The sequence below is a fragment of the Amblyraja radiata genome, chromosome 34 (genome assembly GCF_010909765.2).
Source record: "Amblyraja radiata isolate CabotCenter1 chromosome 34, sAmbRad1.1.pri, whole genome shotgun sequence".
NCBI lineage: Eukaryota > Metazoa > Chordata > Chondrichthyes > Rajiformes > Rajidae > Amblyraja > Amblyraja radiata.
In genome coordinates this window covers 18,827,370-18,839,601 of record NC_045989.1, presented here as the reverse complement: position 1 = coordinate 18,839,601, position 12,232 = coordinate 18,827,370, and the positions used below count along the sequence as shown (strand labels likewise).

General features: G+C 40.6%; 1 protein-coding gene across 4 annotated transcripts in view; it reads left to right on the top strand.

Annotated features, from left to right (window-relative positions):
* igdcc4 (immunoglobulin superfamily DCC subclass member 4) overlaps positions 1–12,232 on the top strand; it is a 78,026-nt gene that overhangs the window by 15,346 nt on the left and 50,448 nt on the right. For 3 of the 4 annotated variants that reach the window (XM_033050453.1, XM_033050450.1, XM_033050452.1), the window contains one exon: positions 9,946–10,266. In XM_033050453.1, the coding sequence (XP_032906344.1) occupies positions 9,946–10,266 (321 nt within the window). The remainder of the gene's footprint in view (positions 1–9,945; positions 10,267–12,232) is intronic. The other variant, XM_033050451.1, reaches the window with a different exon arrangement.

Sequence of the window (12,232 nt, the reverse complement as noted above, 5' to 3'; positions counted from 1 at the left end):
ATCTGAGACAATAAGGCAAGCATATCTAGGACCCATGCGAGTGCCTATGGCGACACCGTAAACTTAGAGAAATTGAGATGAATCAAAAGCGAAGTTGTTGAGAGCAAGGATAGGTTCTGCCAGACAGAGGAAAGTGTTAATAGAGGGACATTGATTGGGTCTCCATTTGGGGAAGAACCTGAGGGCCTTGAGATCTTCCTGATGGAAGATGAAGTTGTAAAGGACCTCGACGTCCATGGTAAAGATGTTTTAATGAGGGGCGAGAAATTGAAAGTTATTGAAGAATTGAAGGGCGTGTGAGGTGTCTGATGTAGGTGGGAAGGGACTGGACAAGAGGGATAGGATGGAATCAAGGTATGTGGAGATAAGTTCAGTGAGGCAGGAGCAGGCAGAAAATACGGGCCTGTCGCAGCAGTCCTGTTTGTAGTTATGGGGAGGAGATAGATGAGAGGCATGTGGGGCCGGGAACGATAAGATTGGAGGTTGTGGAGGGGAGATCGTCAGAGGAGATGAGATCGAAAACAGTCTGGGAGATGATGGCCTGGTGTTCATCTGTGGGGTCAGTATGAGGAGGTGTCCAAGAGCCAAGGTCAGCCAACCAGTATACAACCAGTCTCCCTTGTTGGCTGTTTTAATACCAACGTTGGGATTTCTGCTGAGTGAACAGACGTCTGTGCGTTCAGAGGGGGTAAGATTGGAGTGTGTAAGGGGAGTAGAGATGTCAAGATGGTTGATGTAGCACCTGTTTATTAGAAATAAACAGGTCCATAGAGGGTTGAAGGTCAGCAGGGGGAAGTAAAAGGCTGGAGACGGGAGAAGCGGTCAGAAGCAGAGGCGATGGAAAACAAGCTCTACGTCATGGTAGGCCCGGAATCTTTTGAGCGTTGTATCAATCCCTCCTCCGCATGCCCCCTCTCGACACGCCTATTTCTCCTTTCCCCCCCCTCCCCATTCACCTACATTCCTTTCTCTGGCTTGAAATTTTCAACTCTGCAATCCTCCTGTCTCACACCTTTTTTTAAATCTGTAGCCTTTGCCAACTATCTATCTTTCAACCCCCCCCCCCCCCCCCCGCCTATGTTCACCTATGTATTACCTGCCTGCTTTGTCCTGCCTCTCCTCTCTGCCAGCTTTAATTTTCCCTCGCCCCCCCCCTACAATCAGTCTGAAAAACGATCCCAACCTGAAACGTCATCTTATCTATGTTCTCCAGTGGTGCTGCCAGGTCCACTGAGTAACTAAGTTACTCCAGCATTTTGTCTTTTTTTCAAATATCAGATTCAGATTCAGATTCAGATTCAACTTTAATTGTCATTGTCCGTGTACAGTACAGAGACAACAAAATGCATTTAGCATCTCCCTGGAAGAGCGACATAGCATATGATTTGAATAAATATTTACATTATGATAATACATTTACATATGATAATGATTTAAAGGAAATATCCACCATGGCTTAACTTGGGGGTTATCAAATTATTATTTTACTGTGCTACAAGTAGGTATGTTGCAAAGCCTACCTGAAGCGTCGCTGAAAATCTGTCGCTGCGGGTGTGTGCGATTTTGGCGCCGTTTAGAGGGGGCGAGTTTAAAACGCGATTTTCTCTAGGCTGTTCAAATCGAAGATGTTCAGCCTAGTTAATTATTAACGAAAAATCGCTGGAAGACCCCGTCGCAAAAGCTATTATTAGTTTTAAAGGCCTCGTAAAATAGTTATAGTAGTTTAAAAATCAATCTCTAAACCCGCGACCACCAGCAACCGCAGGGTCTCATAAAGCAAATAATTGAAGGTATGCTGTATATTTTTACATTAAAAAGGGCTTCTAAAGATCCCTTTATACAAAGTTTAATATTGCGAGTAGCTCATTTTGGGCCTATTATATCCCGCAGTATTTTTCTGGGCATTTGAGGCACAAATCTACCGCAATGTGAACGTTCTAAACCAGCGCGTTAACAGGAACCCACTAGAAAGCTGATTTAAATGGGCATTTATTTACAGCAATTAAACACTAAATTCCTTCCATTTGGTCTATAAATTAATGTAAATGAGATTTAAAAATCATGTTTTATTGTGAATTATTTGTGAATATTATTTGGACATTTAGGCTATTTAAAAATGTTAATCATTTATTAAGAAATGGATAGATGTTTAGATCTAGTAATTGAAGTCTGAAATTAGCTACAATTAGGTAACTAACTAATTATATGCTTTAATTTCAGGTCATCCAAGTAAGATTATTTTATATTTGTTTCAGAATCCTTCAATCTATGATAACTGAAAATTTCATTCAGTTCTCTTAATTTTTAAGAAAGTTATGGGCTTTTGACTGTTCACGATCACAGCTTTTTTGTTATGTCCATAGAAAATCAATAGGGAACAAGATGCTCATTTCCCAGTATGAAAATGGCCATAACTTTTTAAATACTTGAGATATGAAAGTGAATTAGGTGTCAAATTAAACTTATTTTTATGCTTTATCTGATGGGATAAATTGCAGACTTGATTTTTAAAATCTCAAAATTTTGTAACATTGCTACTACAAGCTCTCAATTTTTTTTTTCAGCAATTGAAATCAAGCAGTGCACATAAAATGTATGGTGATAGAATTTCAATCAATTTGCATTCAATCAATGTATGGTGATAGAATTTGATACAGATTATGGTATAATAATCATCCAGGAAATGCCCCCTACTGGTTTGGAAGGCTGAGTTGTCGTGTGTGAGGAAGTATTGTGCCAGAACAAATACTTGCACGTGTGATTACATGATAAGCACTGAAACTATATATTTGTCTATTTTTAAATAGATTTTACCTGTTATTGACTTGTAGCTTGTGCAAAGAAATTGTGTTGCAATTATAGCAAAAATAAATATTTTGCTTGGAAAATAAACCACCATATGTTACCACCATCAAACCAAAGTAGTGACCTTTGTGTTTTTTAACTAAAGGTTGTTGGTTATTCTATGACTTTGATCAGTGTGCCCCAAAATATTTTGGTTTATTGATAACTCATTGATAGGGCACTATATAACCTTCAATTCACTGATAATACCACCATTGGACGAATAACGTTTGATTAAAGATACTGGAGGGAGATCAATAATCCGGTTGAATGGTACCAGAGTAACAGCCTTGCTCTCAATATGAGCATGAGCAATGAGCTGATTGTTGACTTCAGGAAGGGAAAGATGGAGATCCATGAACCTGTCGTCATTGACTGGGCAATGGTGGAGAGAGTCACCAGCTTCAAAATCCTGGGTGTTCCCATCTCTGGTGATTCTGTCCTGGGCCCAGCACATTGATGCAATGACAAAAAGAGCTCCACCATTCTACTTCCTGAGGAGGTTTTACATTTTGTTGAATACTCTTTTCGAGCTTCTACAGGTGGAGAGCATACTGACTGGTTGCGAAACATGCATTCAGTAACTTGAATGCCAAAAAAACAAAGAAGGGTACAGAAAGTTCATATGTGATAGGAGCAGAATTAGACCATTTGGCCCATGGTCTACTGGTTCATGACTGCGTACAGAATTGTGACCACGTCATTATTAGATAATTGTTTCAATCATCATTCCCTTTGCTTCAAAAATTGAAGGCAGTAATTTAAGGGACGTAAAAAATCAAGGGATATGGGAAGAAGGCAAGAACGGGGTACAGATTGTGGATGATCAGCCATGATCACAGTAAATGGCGGTGCTGGTACGAAGGGCCGAAGGGCCTACTCCTGCACCAATTGCCGATTGTCTATTGTCTATTAATGGCCTTTGCAAGCCAAAAAATGCTTTGAAAAGACAAAATCTAAAATTGGAATTCAAGGAATTTAGCTTAACCTGTTTGTGCCCTCACAACATTTTTTGAACACCTAGTTTCAACGTTGCTCATTTTAGGAAGGGGATAATATAATTTTAGTGATCATTATTCTTTGGGCATGTTTAGATATACAATAAATGCATGTTCTCTACCAATAACATATGAACCGATTTATATTTGGATTTTATTTTTGTTGCAACATTATGACAAGGCTGATAACATATTTTCTTATTGCTTTCCATGGTGAATGCAGGAAAAAAACCTAAATTGATTACAATATTCTAATATGGCAAAGCTAGTGAATTGTTGTAAATTTGATTTATCCTTAAATGACAATATATGCAAAAAAGTTAAAAACGGCCATGTTATGTGGCACTGCCAATTTGTTAAATGGAATAGTTATAAAATATCTGCCAACTCAACACGGGACATCCTTGGGACACGGGGGGGGGGGGCATTAGGTACAGCAAAAATGTATACCACCCCAATCTCTTATATCATGGCCCTGGCATGTAGTTCATTCCATTCTTACAGTCAAGTCTGGAGCAACCCTTACTCAAAGAAGAATGCATGAGGGCTTGGCAAGAAGGGAATAAACATACCTAGAAACCAAATGTTAACCTAGTAAAGCTGCAATATAGACCTGCAGTGCCCTCCATAATGTTTGGAACAAAGACCCATCATTTATTTATTTGCCTCTGCACACCACAATTTGAGATTTGTAATAGGAAATAAATCACATGTGGTTAAAGTGCACATTGTCATATTTTATTAAAGGTTTTTTTATACATTTTGGTTTCACCATGTAGAAATTACAGCTGTGTTTATACATAGTTCTCACCATCTTAACTCTGTAATGTGTCTTTTGGAAATGGCAGTCCCATAATATAGTTAGAGGATTCTACAACTGAACACTACTTCAAAAATCTGATTATCTACAAAAAGAAAAATGGAAGCTGTGAACTATACTTATTAATTTAGCAGCTCTTAGTTGCTCTGTCATTTTTATTTAAATGCAAGGTGATAATAGTGGAAAAAGTATGACTCCACTGTTTCTCTTCTCCAACCCTAATCAATAAGTCCATATTTCCAATTGTCTGCCTTTGTGCCCTTAAACATAGTTAAAACTTTGCTTCACTTTCCACAGTCTCAAGTTTACCTTTTTAAAATCTTTCTTCTCTGCATTGTTGGATTGATTGGTGATACATACATCAGAATTGGGTCAGGACGTGAGGTTTAGTCAAAAATCCACATTGTCACTCCAGTTCATTATTGAGTAGATGCTGCACCATTGCTAGTGTTTTTTCTTTGTTAGGAGAATAAACCAAGGTCTTGCTAGAACTTTCTTTTTTTTAATGTTTATTTTATTAGCAGTAATTGTACAAGAATAAAGCAATCGGCATGAGAGTTATACAATTTTCGTACAGCTTCATTTTTAACATTTTATAAATTGATAATCGAAAAAAGGAGAAAAAAGGAAAGTATGAAGAAAAAGAAGATGCAAAGGAGAGAGAAGAAAAGACCCCTGAACTACTAAAGAAGTGCGAGAAGAAAAAAGAGAAAAGGAGAGAGAAAAAAATCTGGAGATGTGCCCCTCTGTCCCCCCCGTCCCCCGTCCCCCCCCCCCAGGATTTGCTAGAACTTTAAAGTGGAAGGAAAAACAAAACATCATGATGTTAAAATGAAGAGATGTTGGAGAGTTGGACCATCAACATTGTCTTTACAAAATCCTCCAAATCCATGGATAAGCATCCAAAGACAAGGAGTCTGAAGAAGGGTCTCAAGAGATGCTGCCAGACCTGCTGAGTTAATGGTAACAAATGGAAACGCGACCTACCATCGGACTGGAGCGGCGTTTCCTCCCGGGATCGGCCGGTACTACAGTTTCGGCGGCGGCACAGCGCTGGGACACCATCGCGGAGCGGACGATGCCCTACCCGGGTCGCCGTGCGGTAAGCTCCGGAGTGTTGTGACCGCCGACTCCAATATCCGAGGAGCTGTGGATGCGGGCTTCCAGCCGCGGGCGGCGCTGGATTTAAAACACCGCGGAGTCTGGGATCCGAGATCGCCGGAGTCGGGGCTCCGACCAGCGCGGCCTGTGGACTTCGGGTGCGCGGTCTCCGGGGAGAGAGTGGCCGCTCCAGACATTCTAAGCCGCTGAGGAGTGTTCACCCGACGCCAGTGTTCCATCTTCCCGGCAGGAGGGCCTGAAAACATCGGGCCGCCGTTGTGGCGACTGACTGCGGAGGCCTCAAATGGGCCCTGACCTCGGGTGATCACAGAGGAAGAGGACTGAACTTTCTGATGCCTTTCCCCACAGTGGAAAATTTTGATTCTGCTGTGGGGGGACGTTCATGTTGAACTCTGATGTGTTCTGTCATTTTCTTTCTTTTTTCAATTTTTCTATGGATGTACGGAAACTTAATTATTTTTTCTATGTAAAACACTTTGGTTTCAACGAGGGTTGATTTAAATGTGCTATATAAATAAAATTTACTTACTTACTAAATATATTGGAAGAAATTCCACATGCATTGTGTATGGATAACTTATGACAGGCCATCATGTCTTTGCCAGCCATCAAGTTCCTTTTCCCCCCCTTTACAATCAGTTTGAAGAAAGGTCCCAACACCGAACATCTGGCACTTCTGCAGACAAAGAAAAAAAACATCAGTCACAGCTTCAGCACAATTACCCTTTCCCACCCCATACCATGTTTTTTTGGAGACATTTACATCCGCATTTTGAGTAGGCTCAACTGACTTTGGTGCTCAACATATACAAGAAGAATGCTTCATTATCTTAAATGAAACCAATGGCCATTGCCTTTGGGGGGGATGGGGAATGGCTGACTCCAGCATGCAAGGGAAGCCTTTGACTCAACATACACATTTATCAATGCCCCACTCCCACCCATTTCACAGGCAGAAGATTTGCTGACAAGCCGACTCACTTTTTCTTGCGTATGGCGTGCACAGCCTAAAGTAGGACAACTTGTTTTATTTGATCTTATTTGATTGTGCACGCCAGGTTAATTGCATTTGTCGAAACAGGGCGGACCACGTGAAGGTTGCAATCTTCCACCCCAGCCTACGCACTGATTACGACGTACTTAAAATGGAATGTATGCATTTAGATTTTGGTATAAAATTATTGGCCAATGCAGTGTCAAATGTCTAGTCCTTAAGCACTTTTAATGAGCCTGAAGTATTCACTAGAACCCAGAATTTGTCAGTTGGTGATCAGCACAGCCTTATTTCCCTGCATTAAAATTATATGCCAGAAGGGTTTCAATATTGGCAGTGAATTCTTCTCATTGAAACATCTGTATTGTAAATTTGTATATTAACTGAATATATTGCCTTCATGCAAGATGCAACTGTATGTTCTTGGCTGTGTTCTTAAACTTTATGTTCAGAGTCGTACACTTTTGCTGTCAGCAGTGAAAATTTGAGGTGTGTGGTTTAATGTTCTACTTGAGTTTGTGGAACATTTGCATTAGAGTTCCATTGTGGCTACTCTGAGATATTTGCCTAACAGAATTATGTCACATTTAACTATTCTCCTTGTTAATTTAAATTCTATGTTGGTTTCTATGGTTTCCATTAAATAATTTCATTGCTTTACTGATCAACTTCAGCAATCGGTTGCCTTAAAAAGATTAGGTAGGACCCAGCACATCGATGCAATCATAAAGAATGCCCATCAACGTCTCCACTTCCTTAGAAGATTGAGGAGATTTGGTATGTCGACAAATACTCTCTTGAACGTCTCTAGTTGTACAGCAGAAAGCATATTGACTGGATGCATCACAGCCTGGTTCGGCAACTCGAACGCCCAGGAATGAAGAAGACTGCAAAAAGTGGTGAACACTGCCCAGTCCATCACAGGTACTGACCTCCCCACCATTGAAGGAATATACAGGAGTCGTTGCCTCAAGAAGACAGCCAGCATCGTCAGTGATCCACACCACCTTGACCAAGCTCTCATTGCATTCCTGTCATCAGGAAGAAGGAACCTGATACCTGTAAAGTCCAGGTTCAGGAGCAGCTTCTTCCCAAAAAACATCTGGCTATTAACCACTGCAACTTCCAGATAAACTTTGAACTACAAAGACTTGGGTGGGGTAGTTTTTGTCTTTGAACTATGATTGTTTTTTTTATATACTGAACATTTTTGTTGTTTATTATGGTGCTTACAGCGTACTATGTTTACGTATCTGTTGCGTTGCTGCAAGTAAGAACATAATTGTTTGGGACATGACAATAAAACTCTTGGCTCTTTACTGGTTGTTAAAAAGGTGACCATTTAAAAGTTGATCAGTTATAACACACAACTATTCTGAGGTAACATGTCTATTTGTTGTAAATTTACCAGAAATATAATTAAAATTGCAGTGGTTTAACCAGCAGCCATCTTTTCATGAAGTTCATAATATTTGTCAAATTGGTTGGGTTAATCCAATATATTTATATCCAAATTAGAGGTAATATTTTCCATTTGTTTCTTGCCTCTTTGCCAACTGTTTTCAACCCACAGTTCATGAAACTATTTAGATATGCTTTCACAAGCAGATATCCTACTTTGGGCAGTCACAGTGGCGCAGCGGTAGAGTTGCTGCCTTGCAGCGAATGCAGCGCTGGAGACCCAGGTTCGAACTAGACTACAGGTGCTGCCTGTACGGAGTTTGTTCGTTCTCCCCATGATCTGCGTGGGTTTTCGCCGAGATCTTTGGTTTGCTCACACATTCCTAAGATGTACAGGTTTGCAGGTTAATTCCTTGGTAAATGTAAAAATTGTCCCTAGTGCGTGTAGGATAGTGTTAATGTGCGGGGATCGCTGGTTGGCGCGGACCCGGTAGGCCGAAGGGCCTGCTTCCGCGCTGTATCTCTAAACTCTAAAATCTCAAGGCATTCTTTATAGTAATGTGGGGTAAACATAGATAGACCAAAGAGTTCTTGTTCTCAGCTTATTCTCAACAATAGTTCCAGTTATATTTATGTACCAAGTTTCCAAGGGGGGGGGGCATGCAGCATTCTGACCTGAAACGTCAGCTGTCCATCTCCCTCCACAGATGCTGCCTGGCTGCTGAGTTCCTCCAGCACTTTGCTTTTTGCTGGTGATCCCAGCATCTGCAGTCTCCTGTCTACATAAACACCTGTGTGTCCATTTTTATTTTATTGATACACCAAACAATGGTGAAACTAAATTTGAAAACTGTGAATTGCAAAATAACCATTTCCGTATGAACATTTTAAATTAGATACCACCAACCATTTGTAAGTTGTTGAAATAGAAATCATCATTACAGATCTATCCATACAGAAATATTTTTTGGCAAGTAAGTCAGTTGTGGTCCTGAAACCTGTGCACTAATCTGTTTCTGAATATTAACAGTATATAAAACATCAAATGACTTAGCTTGCAAGTGAGCATTTCCTCGTACTCTAGATCATGCTTTGTTACGTGTATAGTGATACAAGTAATATAGTGAATATAGTGAAAACTTTGTTTTGTGTGTGGTGTCTAGGTAAATCAAACTAAATACTAATACAATAGGTAGTGCAAAGAGAAAATCAACAGAGTGCAGAATATAGTTTTACAGCTGCAGAGAAACTACAGATGTATTTAAAAAAGTGTAATGTCTGCAACAAAGTAGATTGGGAAAGGGCCGGTCGATAATCTGATAACAGCAAGGAAGAAGCTGTTCCTGAATGTACAACCACCATCCAAGCTCCCAGTTATGTGCCATTTTAATTCCTCTTCTCACTCCCTCAACAATGTGTCGAACCTCTGCCTTCTCTGCTGCCAGGGTAAGGCTCAACATAAACTGCAGGAACTGCACCTCGTATTCTGCTAGGGTAGTGCACAACCCAGTGGCCTGAACATTGAATTTTCCAATTTTAGATAACCCACCCCACAAGTATATTTCCCCACTACCCCTCCATTTGATCGTCCTGTCCTCCCATTTTTGAATCCTCCCTCTCATGGTTCTATCCGTATTACAAACACATTCCACCCTCAAGTTCCCCTCACCTCTCTCATATGGGCTGTGTTAATTATGAACTACAATAACTGTTATCTTCAGCTTTCACTTTCTAATGTGATTACCATTTTACTATTTTTCATCTAGACAATGTGAATTCTCTGGAGCTAAGTTGCAGTGTTGGCCCTGTCGAGGTGATACTGCAGCCCAACCAAACTGTGGTGTTGGATTGCAACCTGCCTGCTGTTGATCAGCCTGCTAATACAACGTGGAAGGAAGAGGGAATTCCTCTCGTGGATCAAGAACATCACCGTGTGATTCCGAATGGATCATTATACATCGCTGGAGTGTCAAGATCGTTTACAGATCAAGATGGAGGCAGCAGTGATAGGAGTTATACCTGCATGTCCGAAAATTCCTTTGGAGCCGTAGTTAGTAGGACTGCATTGATCAGATTCTCCAGTAAGTGTATGTGTGGCTAATTTAATGACTTTTAAGAGAAAACCCGCTATTATGATCTTCTGTGTAAATGGGTTGTATTAGTTTAAACCACTAATTGGAACATGCTTCTGTTTGGCTTCTGTGTAAATATTGCTGGAGATATCCATGCCAAATTACACATTTACTAAGTTATAGTAATCATATTAGAAAGCATTCTTGACATTTGGAACGCTTTTCAAAAGATACAAGATCTAAAGTCATAGAATCATACATCAAGGAAACATGTCAATGTACCTAAAGCCTTCTTGACCACCCTATGTACCGGTGACAGCACTTTCAAGGAACTATGTGCCTTCATTCCTAGATCCTTCTGCTTTACTACGGTCTCCAGGGCCCTGCCGTTCACTGTGGAGGTTCTGCTCTGGTATAACTTCCTAAAATACACTACCTCGCACTTATCTGCATTAAACTCCATTAACCATTCCGCATCCAACTTGCCCGACTGATCAAGATCCTGCTGTACCACACGCTTAGTGTCATCTGCAAACTTGCTAATCATGCCTTCTAAATTCACATTGATATAAACAGCAGCAGGCCCAGCACCGATTCTGAGGTGCAACTAGTTGCAGGCCTCCAGTATGAAAAACAAACCTCCGCCATTACCCTCTGCTTCCTTACCTGGAGCCCACCATGCAGAACCAGATCAAATGCCTGTCACAGGCAGCTAATGCAATTTGACTTATATTTGAAGTTTAGAACTGAGCTGCATAGGATCTTTGTGCAGATGCTGCTGAATGTCAGGAATTCTCTATCCTGGATGGTTGTGGAGATAAATCATTGGGGATATTGAAAGACGATGTAAATACATTTTTGAAAGATCATGGATGTGAGAGATATGGGGAACTGGCACAGCCTGGGAGGTGAGGCCTGGGGCATAATCTTATCACATGGCATGGCAGGCTTGAAGGGCTGAAAGGCATGCTACTTTCTTATATTCTTATGTGTTTATTGCCTCAAGAAAACGTTGGCTCCCTTTCATGTTAACTGGCATTCGGTTTTCATTTTATTTCCCTACCGTATTTTCCTCTTCACTTCTCTTAGCGTACAGTATTCAGTCTGGTTCCAATTTCTTTTCATTATTCTGCTGGTTTGCTTCTTCAGCTCCCTCTCATTACCTGATGGTTTTCTGTAATGCAACTTTTCTGGCTGAGTAACTGAAACAGTTTCTCCCATTGACCTTTCAAGGGCATCCTTTCCAGAGCTTTAATATCTTCTTTAATCAGTACTGTCACACTGCCCACGTTTTTTTTTTGCTCTCCTCCTTGACCTTTTTTATAGTCTCTCTCCAGGAATGTTAAGTCGGTGGCCACTCATTTGTCACGGGTGGGGGGGGTGTGGATGGTGGTGCTTTAAAATCAATTATGTGCCAGCAGTTTCTAATCCTTACCACACTTTTTTTCTTACATACAGATATAGTTTCTGTCTCTCCCCTTCCATATACAGTAGTACAGTATAGTCTATTCTAAGGCAATTGCAACCCATGCTTATGTGTACTTTATTCCTACTTTCCGTAACCCAGATATTAACACGAACGAGGTTTGGTGCCAGAAGATGATATGGGTGTATAAGCTTAGCCATAATGTTATTGAATAGCAGAGTAGGAACAAGAAGCTGAATGGCCTATCCCTACATCTATCTCTAATGTTCTTATGATGTTACACATCTTCCTGTCAATTTAGTTCAATGAAACACCTTGTTAGGATGTTGCTGTCAGTCTTTGAGATTTAATCCGTTCATCTTGATAAGATTATGAGAAGCATGGGCTGTCAGAATCATTTTCCAAAGGTGAAAATATCAAAGGCTAGAGAACATAGCTTTAAAATGAGAGGGGAAAAATTGAATGGAATGTACTGGGCAAGTTTTTTACTAATTGAGGCCTTGAACGAGCTGCCAGGTGTGTTGGTGGAGGCAGATACAATTGTGATGCCTTTGG